This window comes from Aulostomus chinensis, chromosome 1 (genome assembly GCF_037954235.1).
Source record: "Aulostomus chinensis isolate RoL2024-O1b breed Wild chromosome 1, RoL_Achi_v1.0, whole genome shotgun sequence".
In the NCBI taxonomy this organism is placed as follows: Eukaryota; Metazoa; Chordata; class Actinopteri; order Syngnathiformes; family Aulostomidae; genus Aulostomus; species Aulostomus chinensis.
Window position 1 is genome coordinate 60,137,500 of NC_141320.1, and position 19,716 is coordinate 60,157,215.

General features: G+C 45.2%; 2 protein-coding genes across 5 annotated transcripts; both read left to right on the forward strand.

Annotated features, from left to right (window-relative positions):
- Positions 1 to 214: 214 nt before the first annotated feature.
- Positions 215 to 8,940, forward strand: LOC147272577 (sodium/myo-inositol cotransporter-like). Its single transcript, XM_086190671.1, has 6 exons — positions 215 to 602; positions 687 to 1,114; positions 2,964 to 3,929; positions 4,018 to 4,213; positions 5,107 to 5,234; positions 5,327 to 8,940. The coding sequence occupies exons 3-6, from the start codon at positions 3,290 to 3,292 to the stop codon at positions 6,526 to 6,528; spliced, it is 2,166 nt and encodes a 721-aa protein (XP_086046797.1). The 5' UTR covers positions 215 to 602; positions 687 to 1,114; positions 2,964 to 3,289; the 3' UTR covers positions 6,529 to 8,940.
- Positions 8,941 to 11,250: 2,310 nt separating this feature from the next.
- On the forward strand, positions 11,251 to 19,052 carry LOC147272578 (ATP-dependent RNA helicase DDX3X-like). Of its 4 annotated transcripts, none has more exons than XM_086190682.1 (20): positions 11,251 to 11,567; positions 12,751 to 12,823; positions 13,123 to 13,170; positions 13,372 to 13,431; positions 14,121 to 14,309; positions 14,501 to 14,603; positions 14,678 to 14,794; positions 14,868 to 14,967; positions 15,055 to 15,190; positions 15,463 to 15,560; positions 15,706 to 15,804; positions 15,896 to 16,056; positions 16,154 to 16,298; positions 16,375 to 16,519; positions 16,976 to 17,026; positions 17,878 to 18,059; positions 18,151 to 18,268; positions 18,387 to 18,540; positions 18,647 to 18,771; positions 18,907 to 19,052. In XM_086190682.1, exons 1-20 carry the CDS (start codon positions 11,523 to 11,525, stop codon positions 18,984 to 18,986), a joined length of 2,229 nt encoding a protein of 742 aa, XP_086046808.1. In that variant the 5' UTR covers positions 11,251 to 11,522; the 3' UTR covers positions 18,987 to 19,052. The 4 variants fall into 4 exon arrangements, with proteins under 4 accessions (XP_086046808.1, XP_086046970.1, XP_086046885.1 ...); XM_086190844.1 differs by having other exon boundaries at positions 12,751 to 12,802; XM_086190759.1 differs by lacking the exon at positions 16,976 to 17,026.
- The last annotated feature ends 664 nt before the right edge of the window (positions 19,053 to 19,716 follow it).

The window sequence follows — 19,716 nt, forward strand, 5'->3', positions numbered from 1 at the left end:
CTGTGTATATACACACACACACACACACACACACACACACACACACACACACAAATGATACGCATGCAGACACAAACAGCAAGTCAGGCTATGTTCACGTTCTCATTCCTCATTAAGTGGGTTTATGAGTAACGCGCGCGTGTATTGCTTGTGTGTATTGCTTGCGTGCGTGCACGCCTGTGTGTGTGTGTGTGTGTGTGTGTGTGTGTGTGTGTGTGTGTGTGTGTGTTGCCTGAGTTCCAACAAGCTGCGTGATGTACCGCTTGAAAGGTATTTTCGTCAGGAAAGACAGAATAGTCTGATCAAACATTAATATGATAGCCACATGTCAAAAAGTAGGTCATGTGACCAATGGACAAACGCTCTCCAGACACAAAAACTTACACTTTAAAGTAAAAACCTGTAGTAAAGTTGTGTTGTCTCTTTAAAACTGTGGCAATGAAAGAATAGAAAGACAGACAAATGTTTCCTACCAGGCCCAAACATCCTGTAGAAATTTTCATTGAAACTTTTTTTTTTTTTTTAATCACAGTTTTTTGGAGTTTGGTATCACATAAACCTTGCTGGTGCTTCTCCTCGTGTCTTCCTGCTTGTCCCCTGGGGTAAACGGCTCCTTCTGTTTCCTGTATTTCTGAAATGCAACCGGTTAAACTCCTGCCTGACACACGTATTTGGCTTGTTGAAAGCTCCAGCAGGTGACGGTATGACCGGAAGGGAATGGGTCAAAAAAATACTTGGAGAAAATGCCAATTACCAGGTGAGAGATAGATGCTGATTTATTTATTTTTTTAAATAGCCACTGTTTTGTATTGTTGGTATGAATCAAGCTAAAAATATAATTCCAGTTGTTGAGTGTTGAGGGTTTGTCTTGACTTGGAGTTCACTTACCTGCACATCCTCATCATCCCTGGGGCTCGAGCCCTTTGTCCCTCTGCTCAGGTAGTGATGATGCTGCTGCTGTGGGCGGAGCCTCACGCTCCTGCAATAAAGGTAAGGAACCCCCGAGCAGGAGCAGCAGTCTGGAGCTGAAACCAGGCTGCTGCTGCTGCTGCTGGAGGAGGAGGAGGAGGAGAACCACCTGTGAGACCTTTGGTTCTAAGCAGCCCTCCAAAAGGTGGGTCTAATTCTTTACTAAGTCCACCTGAAATACTGCGTTAGAAAGCAAAAGGGGCCAGTTTTCATCTTGTCAAAGCAATAAACTGAGAGAACGATCGATGGTCGTGTGATGGATTTGAGTTGAGCACTTGGAAAAAAAAACACGAGGAACTAAAACATTGCGCCAATTCAGGCAAGAGGGTGAAATTCAAGTTTTCAGCAGCGCAGGAGCAGCAATAACAGGTTCAGACTTGGAAAATGTGATGGTTGAAAATCTGTGCAATTTAAAATATTTGTAATGAGCGCGACAGAAAGTCCATTTGAAAAGTGCAGATATACAGGATAAAAAATTAAAAAAAATTAGCACGAACATTATGAAGCCCAGTAACTGCATATTTCTTTAAATACTATCGAAATTACATCTTGTAATTAGCTGGTGAAGACTGATAGCTCAGGACTATTTCAGGGCCCTTGCTGGAAATGAATCTTCATTAAATTGACCATAATGAGACACGCACACATTTGAGTTGTTATTCTAAGAGCAAGAGATAAATTAAGAGTGTGTGAGCTCCAGTAGCTCCGTCTCGGCCCCCTCTCCACCTTTATTTGGGGCAGTTGTGTAATCTGATGCTGCAGTGACACTCTAGTGGGGAGGTTTTATTTTTTTTCTTCACACCCACAAACGCAAAAAGGTCCTTTCTCTCACTTAGCCTGATCTGATTAAAAACCATGCCGACGTGTCGAGACTTGAGTGGCATTTTCCCATCAAGTTGGACGAACGTCAGCTTCAGCCTCCATCGTGAAGTTAAGCTACCTCATCCGCCTCCAAGTAACTTCAGTCTAAGCAGCCAAAATAGTAGGGAGCACCTGTGTGGGGTGATTCCAAAGGTCCACTGGATTCACGCAAGTGCTTTTTTGATTCAGGTTATGGTAATTCTGAGTGTTTTGTGCATGAACCTATCAAAGCCTTAACTATCGTGCTGGCGCATCCTGAAATACCCTTACCGTTCAACAGTAACTGTGAAGGTGAACCCGTTGGACTCGCGTCAGAAGTCCTGACCCCTGTGGATTTTGGGTGAAGAGTGAATCAGTGTGTCAGTCGAGAAGAAAAGTAGCTTAATAGTTGTAATTGCTTGTGTTATGAATCACCCTGCTGAAGTAAAACTTGAAAAACCCGTCTGACAAAGGTCCCCCAGATAAAACTATAAAGGCTTGACGGAGACACCCTCTATTTGCCCAGCATTGCCTTTATTATTTAAAAACAATATTGGAGTGGTAGCATCAGGAAAGAACCCTGCATCTGGAAATACTTGGTCCTGTTTACTCTGATGAGGAAATGTCACGGATGCTGTTGTCCTGTTGTGGAGATTAAATGAAGGCAATGTTGATTTTGAGCTTGTGGCCGTTCATGTAGTTAACCCTTAATTACTGAAGTCTCTATCTATGCTAACGGGTAAACCTTGTCTTGCATGTCCGTGCCGTAAACCTCCCCCCAAGGCCGTAGCCAGCTCTGGAGGCTAATGTTCGATGGGACTTACATCTCAGGAATTCCAGTTATTTCAGTCTAAGCGATGACGCTGAAAAAAGAATTTCTCAGAATGTTCGTCATGGAAGGCGTTTTCCTAGACGTGTAATTACAGCTGAAAACTGCGGTTTACTCGAGTGTCCAAGTGTGACTGATTTAAAAAGAGTCCATTCCCACAGTTGTCTACTCACATAAAAGCTCTCAATCTTCTCTAAAACAGATTTTATATACATCACAAACTATGACGATAAAGTCAATGCTTGTGTAAAATGTTTCAAAGACATGTTTTTTTTTTTTTTTCCTTCAGTCACACTCTTTCGTTTGTGTCTTGTGTTTCTTTCAGGATCCAGATGACTCCGAACTCCGCAATGGACTTCCATTCCTTTCATCAACACACAAACCAGCTGCTATTGTAAAGAAACCATTACCTGGAACTTGATCTCCAAAGAGAGAAGACAAACAATATGCAGACGACTATCAAAGCTTCGTGTACAAAGCCCAGTACCACGCTGGCTGATATTTAACACCCAGAGATCATATTTGAACAAATTTTTCTTCCAAATTGTTAAAAGCGTAGCACCTCTTCATTATTTGCCACTGTCATATTTGATTTTGAAAGAAGAAATAGCAAAAAAGTAACAATAACAGAACAACAGCAAGTAATCAAAGATGGCTACCACCGCCACCATGGAAGCAGCAGACATCGCTGTTGTTGCAGTGTACTTCATCCTCGTCCTCGTGGTCGGCATCCTCGCCATGTGGAAAGCCAATCGAAACACGGTGAGCGGCTACTTTCTGGCTGGTCGCTCCATGAACTGGGCCGCTGTAGGAGCTTCTTTATTTGTCAGCAACATAGGAAGTGAACATTTCATTGGACTCGCTGGATCAGGGGCTTCCAGCGGGCTCAGTGTGGCTGCATGGGAGTTCAATGCTCTGTTGTTGCTCCAGTTGTTAGGCTGGATGTTTATCCCGGTGTATATTCATTCCGGGGTCTTCACCATGCCTGAATACCTGTCCAAAAGGTACGGTGGGAGGCGGCTGAAGGTGTATTTTGCTGCATTGTCTCTTGTCCTCTACATCTTCACCAAGTTGTCTGTGGACCTCTACGCTGGAGCATTGTTCATCCAGGAATCTTTGGGATGGAACCTCTACTTGTCAATCATCCTGCTCATCGCCATGACAGCCCTGCTGACCGTCACTGGAGGTCTGGTAGCCGTCATCTATACAGATACCGTGCAAGCTTTCCTCATGATCGCCGGAGCCCTCTGCCTTACTGGCATCAGCCTCTTCAAAGTTGGAGGACTTGAAGGTTTTCATTGGCTCCTTAATTCATACCGACTAACTCTTAAAATATCGTAATACTCCGTGTAAATTATAATTTGTTGTGTCATTTTAAGGGATGAAGACTAAGTACATGGAGGCTACTCCAAACATCACCGCCATCTTGTTGTCTTCACCCAACCTTACATATTCTGAATCGTGCCATCACCACATCACCCCAAAGCCAGATTCCCTGAAGATCCTTCGAGGGCCAAGAGATCCAGACCTACCCTGGCCTGGTTTTTTACTGGGCCAGACTCCTGCCTCCATTTGGTACTTGTCCCTTTCTTTCCCCCTTGATCCTTAGTTCTATGTACTGTAAGGAGAATGTTAAGAGGAACAGGGTGAGCTCAGCGATCTGAGCTCTCAAACGGAGGCAGTAGTGGATGGAGATTTAATTCAAGCACCTCCTCTTGTCCGGGATGTAGAATGGTGCCAGGTATGTCATGGATCTTCCTCATGGAAGCGTCTTCATTTCAGCCACAAAGCCTCTGGTTATTTGACCCTTACAACTAATCCAGTGTCCAGCTCATCATCTCTGACATCCAAACAATTAGAATGTCCCCAGGCAAGATATGCGAGGCTTAGATTTAAGGCGCACGTCTACTTGTACAACAGTGGGAATCTACTGAGAACAGTCCACAGATGCCTCGAAGAAAAGAAAATTGCCAGGCATTTTGTTTTCTTCATGAGCTTTCCTGTTTGGTACCAGTACTTGCAGCACCCCACCAGGAAAGCTTTTGACAAACACTCAAATCCTTGTTGACACATTGCACGGTACCTCTTTCATGGGCTCTTGCAAGCGAGGTAAGGGACCTAGCAATGTCTCCTAAACTTGAACTTGGACTTTGCCAGTGGGAATGCCATCAGTGTCTAAGTACTTGGTCCATTTAGACACGGTGGTGTTAAATTTAAAGTAAAAGTCAAGGAAGGTCCGACAAGGTCCTTAAGATCTGCTGGGGACTGTCGATACCTTAGCAGAAGCCCATCCAGCCAGCAGTTTTTGCGTGGACCAACCAACAAGGTTACCAACATCCCTGGACTTACGCCACTAGGGGGTCAGATACCCGATTCTTGTCCATAAATTTAGCCAACGTAGACATGGGGGAGTAAACTTCATTCTCTTGTGACTTGTGAGGTATAAATATCCCAACTGTCTGTTCCAGGTACTGGTGCACAGATCAAGTGATTGTGCAGCGGGTTCTGGCAGCAAAGAACATCGCCCATGCCAAAGGTTCTACCATCATGGCTGGCTTTCTGAAAATCCTGCCAATGTTCATCATCGTCATCCCAGGTAGGATCATTCATTCCTTTTTATTTCTTAATTGACCAATTTTATTTATTTTTGTTTAATTTTCATTGACTTATTGATTATCAACATTTCAGGGATGATCTCCAGGATCTTCTTTGCGGATGAGTTGGCATGCATCAGTCCAGAGCACTGCATGGAAGTGTGCGGCTCTGCGTCGGGCTGCAGCAACGTGGCCTACCCGCGGCTCGTCATGTCCGTGATGCCTGTCGGCCTCCGTGGCCTGATGATGGCTGTCATGATCGCAGCTCTTATGAGCGACCTGGACTCCATCTTCAATTCGGCGAGTACCATATTCACTCTGGATATTTACAAAATGCTGCGGAAGCAAGTGTCCTCGAGAGAGCTGGTGATTGTTGGCAGACTGTTTGTGGTTGTCATGGTGATCATCAGTATTGCCTGGGTGCCGGTCATCATCGAAATGCAGGGAGGCCAGATGTTTTATTACATCCAGGAAGTGTCTGACTACCTGACACCCCCTGTAGCTGCTCTCTTCTTACTTGGTGTCTTGTGTCATCGCTGCAATGAGACGGGTGCTTTTTGGGGAGGGATGGTTGGGTTCATCCTGGGAGCTCTACGTCTGTTGTTGGCATTCGTGTACCGAGAGCCACACTGCAGCCAGCCGGACACGCGGCCATCTTTCATCAGAGATGTCCATTTCATGTATGTAGCAGCCATCTTGTTTTGGGTGTCGGCTTTGGTGACTATAATCGTGAGTCTTTGCACCCCTCCGCCGAGAAAAGAACAAATCAGAACCACTACTCTTTGGGGGTTGAACAAAAGAAACCTAAAGCAAGAAGAAGGGAAGAAATCTGAAGAAGATTTCAATATTTTGAAACCTCTAAACCATGTGACCCGAGACGGAAACAAAATCAACGGCATTGAGGCGAATCATGAAAGTGCTCACCAAAGCAATGGTCACGCCAGCACAATCAACAAAATAGAAACCCACCCTAACCAGAATGGTTGCCACCTTGCAAACATTGACACGAAAACGGTTGAAAAGGCAGAGAAAGGAGGAGTAAGAGTTCTGGAAGAGGAAGAGGAGGACTGCTTTGGAGGAGGAGCGGCGGAGGGTGGCAGGTGTATAAAGGTGTTGGAGTGGTTCTGTGGCTTTCAGGAAAAACCCTCCAAAGTTCAGGTCATTACAGCCCAGGAACAGGAAAAGATTGTGGACGAGCTTCTCCGTGAACCCCTGCATACCAAAATAATCTTGAACATTGGGCTGGTGGTGATTTGCTCTGTCGGGGTCTTCCTTTTCATATTTTTCTCAGTTTAGGTTGCGGGCCATCATGTATGAAAGGATTCAAGTAAGCTTGTCGAATTTCCTTTCCAAAGGGTGATGACATTTCTGGTAACTTTCTTGTCGAGTGTGATTTGCATAGGGCCTCCTGTATATTCAGCTCAAGGTTCTGTCCTTCCATATTTCTTTGGATATGAAATATAATCTCAGGGTTAGACTCAGGGAACAAGCGGTGGTGTCTTGAGCGGAGTGTACGTTGTCCGTGTGCGTGCAGCCGTCAGGATGAGCATCCGTCGCACAAAGCGCTTGAACGACCCGTCTGAAGCCTTTCAACTACATCTGAAAGGCTGCACCTGCAAAACTCTGTGGTTACAGAAAGAACCAATAGTGGATAACCGCACACACTTTCACACAGTCCCTCCTGGCAGGACTTAACGCTGTTGTGTAAACTAACAGAGCAATTGTGTGAACAACAGCGCTTGAGAGAGGAGTTCAAATGCTGCCTTTCTGTCCTTGTTACAGCCGGCCAATCACGGAAGGATGTAGGGAGGCTTGTCAGTTTTGGAAAGTTACTAAAATGTTGATGTGGGGAAGCTGTGTGTCATATAATGACACCAGTTGAATTGATATTTTTTTTTAATTTATCAATTTCCAATTAAATAAATGAAATAAAGTATTCCTTTTTTTTTTTAATAGGCACCAATTTGAGGTCTACAGACCCATGTGTATGATGCAGAGCTTTCCTTTTAAACTTCTTATATTTAGTATATGGCATTTTGTTGTGTTGGCTGGCTACACTCTGTAGTTACCGCAACAACTGTACAACATTGATTGGGTGTTTTGTTTTTTCAGCACTTTTTGTTCAGGAAAAACTATGGTATTATGCCTTTAGCCTACAAAACAAAAAAATGATGTCACGTACTTTATTCGCTACGGAAATATACAAGGTTTTCCTTGTCATCCATGCTAACGCTCTCCACAGTAACATCCAGTTTCAAGGCAACTAAACTTTAATTTTAGTCCTATTGTGATGTTATTAACACAAAGCTGACCGACTATTTGTTGAATGTGCCTATTTTATTATTCACTGCGCTGCCGAATTCAAAAGCGAAAATGCGATTGCTTGCTAGCTGTAACCCTCAGCCTACTGCCCTTCGCGATGCTAACACAGCATTAGCAACTACGAGTATCATTTAAGGGACACTGCCAAACTGTTAAAAAGGCAAAGCTAATTGCTAATAATCTTAAATTGTTCATAAATCAACATTGCCAATTGGGGTGTGAAACACTCAAATGTGCATTCAGCACGTTAGTGTGCTAGTTAGTTTACGACCGTTAGCTAACAGGCTAGGGCTAGCTTGTAATCAAAACCTCAAATGTGAAAAAAAAAGAAAGAATTGTCCACATAATTTATAAAATATGATTGTGACATGTTCTTTTGTCGTGTAAGCTACAATAATATTCTTGAATTTGTCCCAATGAGGATGTTTGCATGCTACAAATTCATAGTGAATGTGAATTTTTAAGAATTTACAGCGACTATGCTTTTCTATTTACTGGAAACATGTACATATGTTTGTGTTGTTGTTGTTGTTTTTTGCTTTTCCAACACATTGTAAAGTGTATTTTATTACAATACACATTTCATTATACGTTCTTCACACAAAGATGAGTTAAGCAATGCAAAACTCGTCATGTTTTTTGTCACCTACACTTATTTTTAATGGGTGTCTTCTACTGGAGTGGTTTGAATTCTTGGTACCGCAGTCGTGTGGACTGAGCATATTTGAAGAGGAGGGACACATTTGTCTTGGATTGTGCCGGTGAATATAATTGCATTAAATTTCATTTGAACAAAGCCAAAAACGTAACTTTCACGGCACTTTAAAAATGAGATTGGTATTTGTAAACGTGGCAATAGCCTCTCAGGATGAACAGCATTTGGTTCTCCAAAATTTGAGGTCTCAGCTGTTCTTACGTGAGCATTTAACGCAATAAAAAATAAAGATGGAACCTCTCGGCTCCCTTTCTTGTCTCAGTTTGTCACGAATCCTTCGATTATCCTGACGTTAAACTAAGTTTGACGGAGTTCTCACGCGTCCTTGCCAGTTTATTCAACAGCGTGCCAACTCTTCCCCCTCTCACCAGCTCGGCAGCCATCGCCGCTGAACTTGACACCACTGTCAGGTTATCTCTTAGCGGAACAACAACACCTAACCAAACTGGTCGCTCTGGTCCACTTAAAGGCCTCCAGCAATATACGCGCATGAGGGCTATTATTTGCAGTGTTAGGGAGGGATGCCATTGAAATGAGAGTCATTTTCTTGTTTGATTGTATATTCACAGGTGGTTTATAAACCATTAAAAAAGACAAACCTTTATTGGTTTCTGTATCACCCAGGCGTCTGATTGAGTCATGAAAACTGGTTAATGTGAAACGTGTGGGCTCCATATTAATTGCAATTAATTCAAAGACAAATTTTAAAGGAGGATGTGGTGGTTGGGGGGGGGAGGGGGTAAGGCCTTTTTGTTGTTGTTTTTTGTTTTTTTTGGGGGGTATCCATAAAGTTCCATGAGACACTGAAGTCGAAGCGGTGGCGAAGGCTTGACGCCAACATTCAAATATGACAATGTTGGTCGCTTCTCCTGGCTGTCTTGACTTGTTCAGTGAAAGAGCCCTCCAGGGGGTTGTAAAACACTGGGGGATCTACGGCTGAGCACTCACATTATATAAGCGCCGATACCATGATCTGCATCACATAAACTGGAATATGACGGCGTTTCTGGCGATGTACATGCTGTCACGAAACATAGCTCCTGAAGCTTTCTAAGAAAGGTAATACTTTGCATGGCCACAGAACACGAATGACCCAGCGAGAGCCTCACATGCAAAGACACACTACATGCAAACATGCCATCGCTGTCAGTCAGGATGACATAAGCAACGGCCTCAACCGCAGTGGAAAGTTACTGCCTGTGTGTGGAAAGCTACTGGCTGAGGACACGTCCCACGAAAGACAAGAGTGTTTTTTTTTTCTTTTCTGTCCGTCCGGCTGCTCCACAGCTATTTGCACGAAAATGAAAATCATCAAGCAAGACGGGAGCCTTTTTTTTTTTTTTTTAAACCTGATGAGTAAAGAACAAGCGCGAGCGGGAGTTGCAGATTTAAAGGTGTGGGGGTTCAAAAAGGCAAACCTGGAGAGAAATCATCAGACTCAAATTTGCACCAGCACCTCCAAATCGGTTGGATCATGACTCCTTCTGTGGGAAAAGGTGCACTGAATTAAAAGCACAGGTATTTGTAATCATGGGACTTTCAGATTAATGTCCTGTATGCTGTTTTATTCTTCTGTGTGTCACATGCTGGGGCGCAAGGTGAGACAGAATGTGATTGTCCCTCAGCGCTGGCCCCCCCCCCCCCCCCCCCCCCCCGTCTTTGAAATATAGATATTATTTATACTGGTTTAAAACAAGACGTCAACGAAATGAAGTGCTCGACTCGCTGGGTAGAATCTGGACTTGGAATTCATTTTATTTTGGTGGACCTGACGAACTGGGCCAATGTGAAGTTCCCCCAACATGTGGAAACATCATTTCCCATCATGCAGTATCCCCCCCCCCCCCCAACCTTCCTGTCAGGTAAATGTACTTCCTGGGTTGTAACCCAGAATTTCTGTTCCTTCATCTCCAACTCCAGACTGAGACAAACGTGTTTCGTTTTTTCCCCCCACCATGAATAAACTGGATTTATGCAAATTAGTGTATAAAGTTAAGCAGTGGGCGTGGCCTGTGAATATCTACGTTTTCCTGGGCTGTCAAAAATGCAAAATATCATTATCACAAACATTCCTCGTCTTTTTTTTCCCCTCTAAAATCTAAAATTTGACTTCAAATTTGTGCGTTTGTCTTAACGCGGCTCGCTCGTTGGCTCTCATTTCTGACTTACTGTAACGAAATGCCTTTAAAATACAGGTGAAGTCATGGATATTGACACCTGTTCAGGTGTAACTCGACACACCACAGGATCATTAAAGCAATTATTGAAAACATCAGGAACTTAAACAACCTGTGTAACCTCTTTTTATCTTTCCTTCTTTCTTTTTTACTAGCTGAATAAACAGAAAATTAATGAGTTTACGTTGTAGTTACTCCAACTCACCACAAGAGGGAAGCCTCCTTCCTAAAGCGCTCAAATAGACGTCATACAAGGGTTTTTGAGATGTCAAATAAAATGAAATAATTCCAGATGTAAGAGATTTAAATTAAAGAGGTGGCTTTCAGTGACAGTGACAAGTTTTTACGGTTTAGAGAAGTGAAGGTGTGACAAAAATGTTAAAGGGTTTTGTTTTCCTTTTCGTGTTTGCCTCCAGGGATTTGAACTTTCTGACAAAAAAAAAAATCAAGAATTACATTTCAAGATTCAAATTCATTTTTTATTTTTTTTATTTTGTAGAACCCCTGCCTTATTATGGAAAATGTCGGTTCCACGTGAAATGTGCAATGATTTAAGATTACCTGGCCCATCATGTATAAGACGTGAAAATAAAGAACCAAAATAAAATAAAATAAACAGATTATACATGCGCGAAAGTACATTTTCTTTTACATTTTAATTCAGTTATGATGTCATAACATCATAGATACGTGATACATTTTCTAATAATGTTGACATCGCCGTCCAAGTTTTAATTTGACACGTTTGTAAAAATGACTTTTATTTTACAAACACCGGATGTTTTGTCCTGTCGGGCTCGCGCAGGCTTGACTCGCACATCTCAGCTCCAGCTGGAGAGCAAATCGACATCAGCTGAGTTTGCATTAAGTACCACCTTTGTGGCTTGAAATACAAAAATTTAATATCACGCATAATACAACAGTAACCTTCTACAAAGGGACGGGAAACAGTAAAGCCGGTGAAAAAACTGTCAGCTGTCGTTGCAGGAGCAAAGAAGAAATAACGTTACATCGAACCCGGCAAACAAAGAGGTCCTTTTCTCAACGACATCATTTTTCCTCCATATTCTATAGTTATGAGTCATGTGTCCGTCGAAAATGTCCACGGTCTAGAACAGCAGGTAAGACAGTTTAATATCGTTGCAGCGTCAGGTGGTGAAAAGTGTTATAACGGTGTTAGCTTGCCGGCTAGCGTGCGTATACCGTTAGCCAGATGCTATCGGGCTAGCAAGCGGTGGGTGCGCTTCAATTGCCGCACGGCGCAGCACGTACTGGCGGTCCCGCACCTCGACGATGTCACGATAGCTTGGAATGTGACATTTAGGGTGTCAGAAATTTGAAACTGCAGCTCTCAGTGACTGGGCTGAACGTCAGCTAGCATTAGCTGGTGACGTGTAGCTCCCCAGGTGAGCGTTAAATGATAAATAACGCAGTCGGCTCTCCCCGGTGACGATATGAATCGCACCCACCAACTATTATCTTCATTGCGTTTGTCCTGCAGCTTGATACAATAATAAAATGGAGGTATGCTGAGCTGGTGCAAGCGGGATTGACACTAACAATGCTGCGTTTGACAGTGTTGCCGCCTTGCCTGCAGATAATGCGCAGTATTGCACAGTTTTAACGCTCGTCTAGACTGTGTCCCGCTTTAAAATGCTCATTTCTTCTGCGTCACCAGCAGCGTAGGTTAAGCCATCTAGCTGAGCCTCACTGGTCAGACAGTTGGATGGCAACAGAGAAGTACTGTATGTTCTCACTTAATTATTTTGGAAAGGCTTGAATAGTAAAAATGTCAACAAGCAAGCTGGATTCACGGTATCGATTTCAGTCGTGCGAATATGTTTTTCTAGTCAAGAAGGCAAGAAAATCTGCACCGGGGAGATAAAAATAAATAGCATCATTGGTGGTGGTGCTGCTGCTGCTGCTGCAGTGTAGAGTTTCATCCCACCCAAGACCCAGATTCAGCTCTCATTTCCATCCTCAAGAAACATTCCAAGTTATTTCTTGAAAAGCAACGAGCAGATAATCTGCTCAGTAAAAGTGTGTGGTACTGACATCACCTCAGAATTTCTGGGTGTTACACCCTGTGGTCCACAAATGAGGGGGGAAATAATACGTATAAGATTAGCGCGAAAATGTTTTTTTTTTTTTTAAATGATTTTTTTTTATTGTTGGATGGCCATAAGAATTGAGGCTTCCAGCTGTCTCTGACATTTCCAATGATGAATGGATCAACGCGGTCGTCTGATGAATTTCGTAGTTGGCCGTGTACTTTTACTCATTATTTTGTCCCCTTTCCTCCAGCTTGCTGTCCTAGACTTGACTGCGGCAGACGGACAAGGTGGAGGTACCAGCAGTAAGCAGCCAGCATGTTTGTGTCAGAAGTCTTTACAAGTTTTTCACATTTCAAATCATTTTGTGCAGATGTGATAATGAATGACTAGGAAATTAAATGCAACAACAGAAAAATTGACCACCAGAATAGCAAACTCATGATTGAACTGATAATTCTGTCGTAGATGGATCTTTGCATTGGATGCTATTTTTTTTTTTAAAAAAACGATTAAATACAACGATGATGCTATTTTTAGTGTCGTTTAATGCTTTTGATTTATATTCAGTGACACTCGATAGAGGAACAGTTGAGGAGATGATTGTGGGCTCTCTGTTTTTCAGGGCGATATATTCCCCCACATTTACGGAACAAAGACGCTTCCAAAAATGGTGAGTGGGATCCAGTCACTCCTCGGCATCAGTTGTTGGTGTGTGAAACGATGTTGAACCGAATTAAGGGTCGTGTATCGCCTGGCAGCGAGTTCAAGCATCCTGGCGTGACTCAAATAAAACTGGACCCCTAAAGGGCAACTTTTAATAAGCTGCGGTTCCTAACAAACCCTGTAATTGACGCCTCTCCTTCCCTTCTAGCAGGAAATGCTTTTGCTGCTGGTCGACAGGGTGGCTACGCCATCGCACCTGCACCCAACTGTAAGTCAGCCCTCTTGAGTTTCTCTTAAACTGAAGGATATGTACCTATCGGCCATCTTCCCCTGTCGTGGCACCTTTTTAATGAGAAATGAACGCACCGTCATTTTGAAAAAAAACGACAGCGTCATAGATGTCTTTCACTCTCAGCTCTTCATTCTGTTCCTGTGAGATCCTGCTGCGTTTCCTTTGATGCTCTGTGACATCATCCGAGTCAAACTGAGATGAAAGTCAAATCCGAGTCAGAGCTCTTGAGACCGAGCCTGAGATTAGAATCAGAGATTATAGTCGGAAGCAGCAAGGGGGAGGTCAGAAACTCGATGAAATAAAGTCAGAGATTAAGTAAAAAGGACAAAGTGAAACCCTCGCATTCAGCCAGAACTCTTTAGAATTCAATTATGAGATGAAAGTAAAAGCCCTCAAAATCGGCCAGAAGTCTTGAGATTAAAGTCCCGATAAGATAAAAGTCCACTTATTTGAACTCGAGGATTGAAGTGAGAATCGTTACATTTTGAAATCAGAGCTCTGATTTCTGACATGACAGCGATGTGTCGTGATGGTGTGGAGCAGCAGCACCACAAACGCTCTTGGAGAACGTTGCATTCACTGTCCCAGACCTCTGGGGTTCTTTTCTTGTCCCTCTCAGTTGTTGAGTCATTGTTCCACCATCCCCTCCCCCCCACCCCCTCTAGATGGTTGGGACGGGGGCCGTGCCAACTTTGTCAATGGCTACCATGACAACCGCATGACGGGTGGCAACTCCTTTAACCGTGGCCCGCCCCGTATGGAACGGGGCCGAGGCGGCGTTGGAGGAGGTGGTTACCGCGGCAACAGGGGCGGTGCATTCAACCCCATCAACCCGGCGCAGCCGATGGCCTTTGGTGGGTACGAAAAGAAAAGAGATTTTAATTTGACCGCAATTAAACACACTTTTACTCTGATGGATGAAAAAACAACAGCCAAAGCCGCTCCTAACGGGGTGACGGTGCGTCTCTGAGGACAGAACCACCTTCAGGTTGATGCAACGCTGCTGATATCATGAGCCCCTCCCCCTCTTGTGTGCTCATGTCAGATGCCGGCGGCTGGAACACTGCCAAGGACACCTACAGCAGTTTCGGCAACAACCGAGGAAAATCTGCCTTCTTCAACGACAGAGGCAACGCCAATAGAGGGAGGTGAGGAGACGACGCTCGGGGCTGAATGAGCAGCTGCTGCCGTCCTACTTTTCTCACCGTCGTCTTTGTGTCAGGTTCGAACACGGCGGATTCGGCGGTGGCGGCGGAGGCGGAAACAGCCGCTGGGTGGAGGAGCCCAGAGATGACGGCGACTGGTCCAAACCAACCCCGCGCAATGAGCGTCTTGAACAGTGAGTTGATGCCGGCCAGGTGGACGGCTCACCTGCGTTTCCTCTGTAACGTCTCTGATCTGCTTCTCCGCAGCGAGTTGTTCTCCGGCAGCAACACTGGGATTAATTTCGAGAAATACGACGACATTCCTGTGGAGGCCACAGGACAGAACTGCCCGCATCACATCGAGAGTGTGAGCTAAACTCAGAGATATTTCTGTTTTTGCATTTGATTTTTTTTTTTTAAGTAAAACAATGTCGTAAATGTCTTTCCACTGCAGTTCCAGGATGTGGACATGGGGGAGATCGTCATGGGCAACATCGCTCTGAGTCGCTACACCAGACCGACCCCCGTCCAGAAATATGCCATTCCTATTGTCAAGTCCAAGCGGGACCTCATGGCCTGCGCTCAGACAGGTACAACACACACACACACACACACACACACACACACACACAGCATTTCATCACCATCAAGTCTGGTGCAGTTGGTGCTTAGGGAGGGAAAAGCAGTCAGAGAAATATTAAAAGTAACAAATGGAAAACGTAGGGAGGCTATTTTAAGCAAGAAATATGACACTTTTTTTTCTGGTGTCTCTATGTGCACACAACACAGTTAGTTCTTGGAGGTGTTGAGCTATGACTCCTCTGAATGCATTGGAAGATGGATGAGGTTTGTGTCCGTATAGGTTCCGGGAAGACGGCGGCGTTCCTGCTGCCGATTCTCAGCCAGATCTACAGCGAAGGACCAGGAGAAGCTCTCAATGCAGCCAAAGCCTCCGGACAGGTAAGACAGACGTTTCAAATGAATCATCTGATGTTTCCTCATGACTCGAAAGTCGTTGCTCAGATGGAGTATCGGCTGAAATGGTTGTCAGCCTGTTAGTTTTGGGCGAGAATTCCGAATGTTGTCTCTTGTTGTGGTTTTACAGGAGAACGGGAAGTTCGGGCGTCGTAAGCAGTACCCCATTTCTCTGGTACTGGCCCCAACTAGAGAGCTAGCACTGCAGATATACGATGAAGCCAGGAAGGTTGGTATATATATACACACACACACACACACACTCTAACATCCACTCCGACAGAATGTGAGAGTCCTGACGTGGATTGTTGTCTTGGTAGTTTTCCTACCGCTCCAGAGTGCGTCCCTGCGTGGTGTATGGAGGAGCAGACATCGGCCAGCAGATCCGAGATCTGGAGAGAGGTTGTCACTTGCTGGTGGCAACGCCTGGACGGCTGGTGGACATGATGGAGAGGGGCAAGATCGGACTGGACTACTGCAAGTAAGACGTGGACAGGGGTGGAGCTGGGCTCCTGATTCGCCCTGTGGAATTTTTCAAAGGCTGCACTTCACTCTCGTCCCGTGTCGTCCACCTCCAGGTACCTGGTCCTCGATGAGGCTGATCGCATGTTGGACATGGGCTTCGAGCCACAGATCAGACGCATCGTGGAGCAGGACACCATGCCTCATAAAGGCATCCGACAAACTATGATGTTCAGCGCTACTTTCCCTAAAGAAATCCAGGTAGGTGACTTCGGTCACTGACCGTCTTCTCTACCGACATGCCGGTCGTCTAACAGGAGCCGACCTCCTCCTGCAGATCCTGGCCAGGGATTTCCTGGAGGAGTACATCTTCCTGGCGGTGGGCCGAGTGGGCTCCACCTCTGAGAACATCACCCAGAAGGTGGTGTGGGTGGAAGAGAGTGACAAGAGGTCTTTTCTCCTGGACCTCCTCAGTGCCACAGGTGAGACAGTCCCAGCAGCACTAACATGAACTGCAACCTCAATGTGATCCTCCACGGCACTTTCATGTCCCCAGTCTTTTGGCCATTCCCATTTTGTTGTCCTCTCATCTGTTTACTTCTCTGGAAATAGACTTGAGTTAAATTCCAGAAAAAGGATTTAAATATTCAGATGAAAGATTGGAGCGGACCACCTAAGCCTCCTGTGGCAAGACTCTCCGTCAAACGCCTCCTCTTAGACCCCCTGGTTCCACGCTCAGTTTTAGGACAGCACCTCGTCTCATGTAAGGTTAGCATAGTCAGCCGAGCTCCGCTCGCCGTCCAGAGATTGCTTAGACGTGGTTGCAGAGAGATGTTTAATAAAGGGACGAATGGTGAAGACATCCAGAGATATTAGATGTAAAATTTAGGTTTTTGTGCAGTAAACATGTTGATGGTCTGGTGTGGTTCTATCCCAAGTCATCCCCAGCGAGGTACAGGACAATACTGGAGACAACGTAGAGAAACCTGGTAAGATCTTCACTAAAGAAACAAGCATCTGTCATCCCATGTTTTGATGAGTTTGCTTGCCTTCGGTTCTCTTCCCTGTGGATGGAGAATGTTTTTGTTTTTTTTAATCTTTTACGTTTCAGTCAAATATGCCTGTTATTACGTTTTTTATGACATCCTTTTGTACGATATGTTGCTGTGATGTCATCATGTCACACCCAAACACCTGACGGGAGAGACTCTGGTCACGCGGCCTCCAGACCAGCGGATGTTTCCACTCCGTAATCCGGCTGCGATCACGCCGACTGTCCCGGGGCGCTTTGACCAAACTCTCTCCCTCAGTGGCTCCAGTCACAGTGCTGCAGATGCTCTGTTTTATTCATTTATTTACTAATTTACTTCAATCCGCTTGTTGATGTCAACATCTAAGCTGCATGTCGTTTATGATTTATCACTTTGACAGTAGAAGTTGTGTCAGCTCCAGCTGCTGTGTTGACATCAGTGTTTTATGGAGTCGGTTTTATCAGCTGTGGGTTATTTACTACTGCTCAGATAAACGTTGTTATCTGCGGTGCCATGCAGTGAAAGCTGGAACTCATTGTTTTGTTACCACATCAGCTGGCTCGTGGATCGCCGGGTCATCTGGTCCGTTTGTTTGTTTATTAGGTTAAGCTGTGACACCAGAGTGGCACACACATCCTGTACAGACAACCAAATCCTCGCAGCATTTCTCTCTGACCCAGATTTACTCTCATGGAGCCCGAAACACTTGCAGCCCCTCTAGATCTGCTTTTAGGGTCACAAACCCAGCAGGCAACACTTTTAATCCTGTCTAACCACAAGCGTTTGTTTCTTCTCTCCCGGTCGACCAGGTAAGGACTCGTTGACTCTGGTTTTTGTGGAGACTAAGAAAGGCGCTGACGCCTTGGAGGACTTCCTGTACCGGGAAGGTTACGCCTGCACCAGTATCCATGGTGACCGCTCCCAGAGAGATCGAGAGGAAGCCCTTAACCAGTTCCGATCAGGAAAATGCCCCATTCTGGTGGCCACAGCGGTGGGTGATAAATACTTACCCTACATGTATATTCATATCACGGTGATTGACAGATGGGGAGGACACAGGTCTTGATATCATCCACTCTCAGGTAGCAGCTCGGGGTCTGGACATCTCCAACGTCAAACATGTCATTAACTTTGACCTGCCGAGCGACATTGAGGAGTACGTCCACCGCATTGGACGCACAGGACGAGTAGGAAACCTGGGTAAGATGCCCTCTACTGGTTGAAACCCTGCTGTAACACCAATCGGCCTAGAACACACAGTAGAAATATCTTGACATTAAAAACATCCTAACAGTCTGAGCTTGCGTGTTTTCTGCAGGACTCGCTACGTCATTCTTCAATGACAAGAACGGCAACATCACTAAAGACCTGCTGGACATCCTGGTGGAAGCCAAACAGGAAGTTCCCTCATGGCTGGAGAGCCTGGCGTATGAACACCAACACAAGAGCAGCAACCGAGGACGCTCCAAGAGGTCCGCATACACTCTCTCTCTCTCTCTCTCTCTCTCTCTCTCTCTCTTCCCCCCCCCCCCCAAACATGAAGGCAGAGTTATTAAAGCTGTTGGGTTATGACGGCAGGTTTGCTGGTGGTTTTGGAGCACGAGACTACCGCCAAACGGCTGCTGGAGGCAATGCTGGAGCGTTCGTGGGACGCGGGGGACGTAACCAGGGAGGGCACGGAGGAAACCGTGGATTCGGAGGAGGTGAGCAGCAAAGGCCTGGGTTGTGCTTAGAGTGATTTGAAGGTTTTTCATCATGCTAGCTGGGTTTTACTGCCTAAATTTGAGTCCGTCCACAGCCCTCGGAGGGAGTCTAACTTGTTGCCTTCCCTCCCTCAGGTGGATTTGGAAACTTCTACAGCAGCGACGGCTACGGTGGGAACTACTCGCACTCTCAAGTTGACTGGTGGGGCAATTAGACGTCCCTGTAACTCACACACACACACACACACACACACACTCCCCCCCTCCCCACTCAACCCCCTTCTTCATCTCTTTCTATCCTGCTTCCTTTCTCAGCTCAGTTGTCTGCATTCGATCTGTTCCTTCCCCTCCATCAACCCGGTGAACCTCCATGCATGCTACAAAACTATTTATACTCATTTACACCCCCCCCCCCCATGTACTCTCAGATCTTTTGATTGGTCCTGACACTGACTACATGTTCTTGTGCTTTCCATCTCTCGCCCCCCTCACTTACTTCCCCGATAAATCTCCCTGTAGACTAAAGGGATTGGGACTTGTTCACCCTTAGCCTCCGGTGTTAGCTTTTAGCTAGCAGCTTCCTGTGGCTTCAGTGAGGATATTTTGAACATTTTCTTAGTATCTGAAGAAAAAAAACAGCTAAATTTAAGCTCCTTTTAACCCCCACCCCCCACCCCCACCCCCTGACCCATCCTGTGATTGGACAGACATGTAACTCATATTTAAAGTGTGTTGTTGAAGACCCCCGGGGGAAATCCATTTAGTTTTTTCACTTAATGTTTGGCATCATTGTGGATTTTTTGTTTTTGTTTTTGTCTGCATTCACCTGAAGCCCACCAGGCTTCCCGTGTACCCTCGCATGTCATTTTTGTATTTAATGCATGGCCACGCTGCAAATCACCGGCCAAATACTTTTCTAAAAATATAGCGCAGTGATAGAGAGTT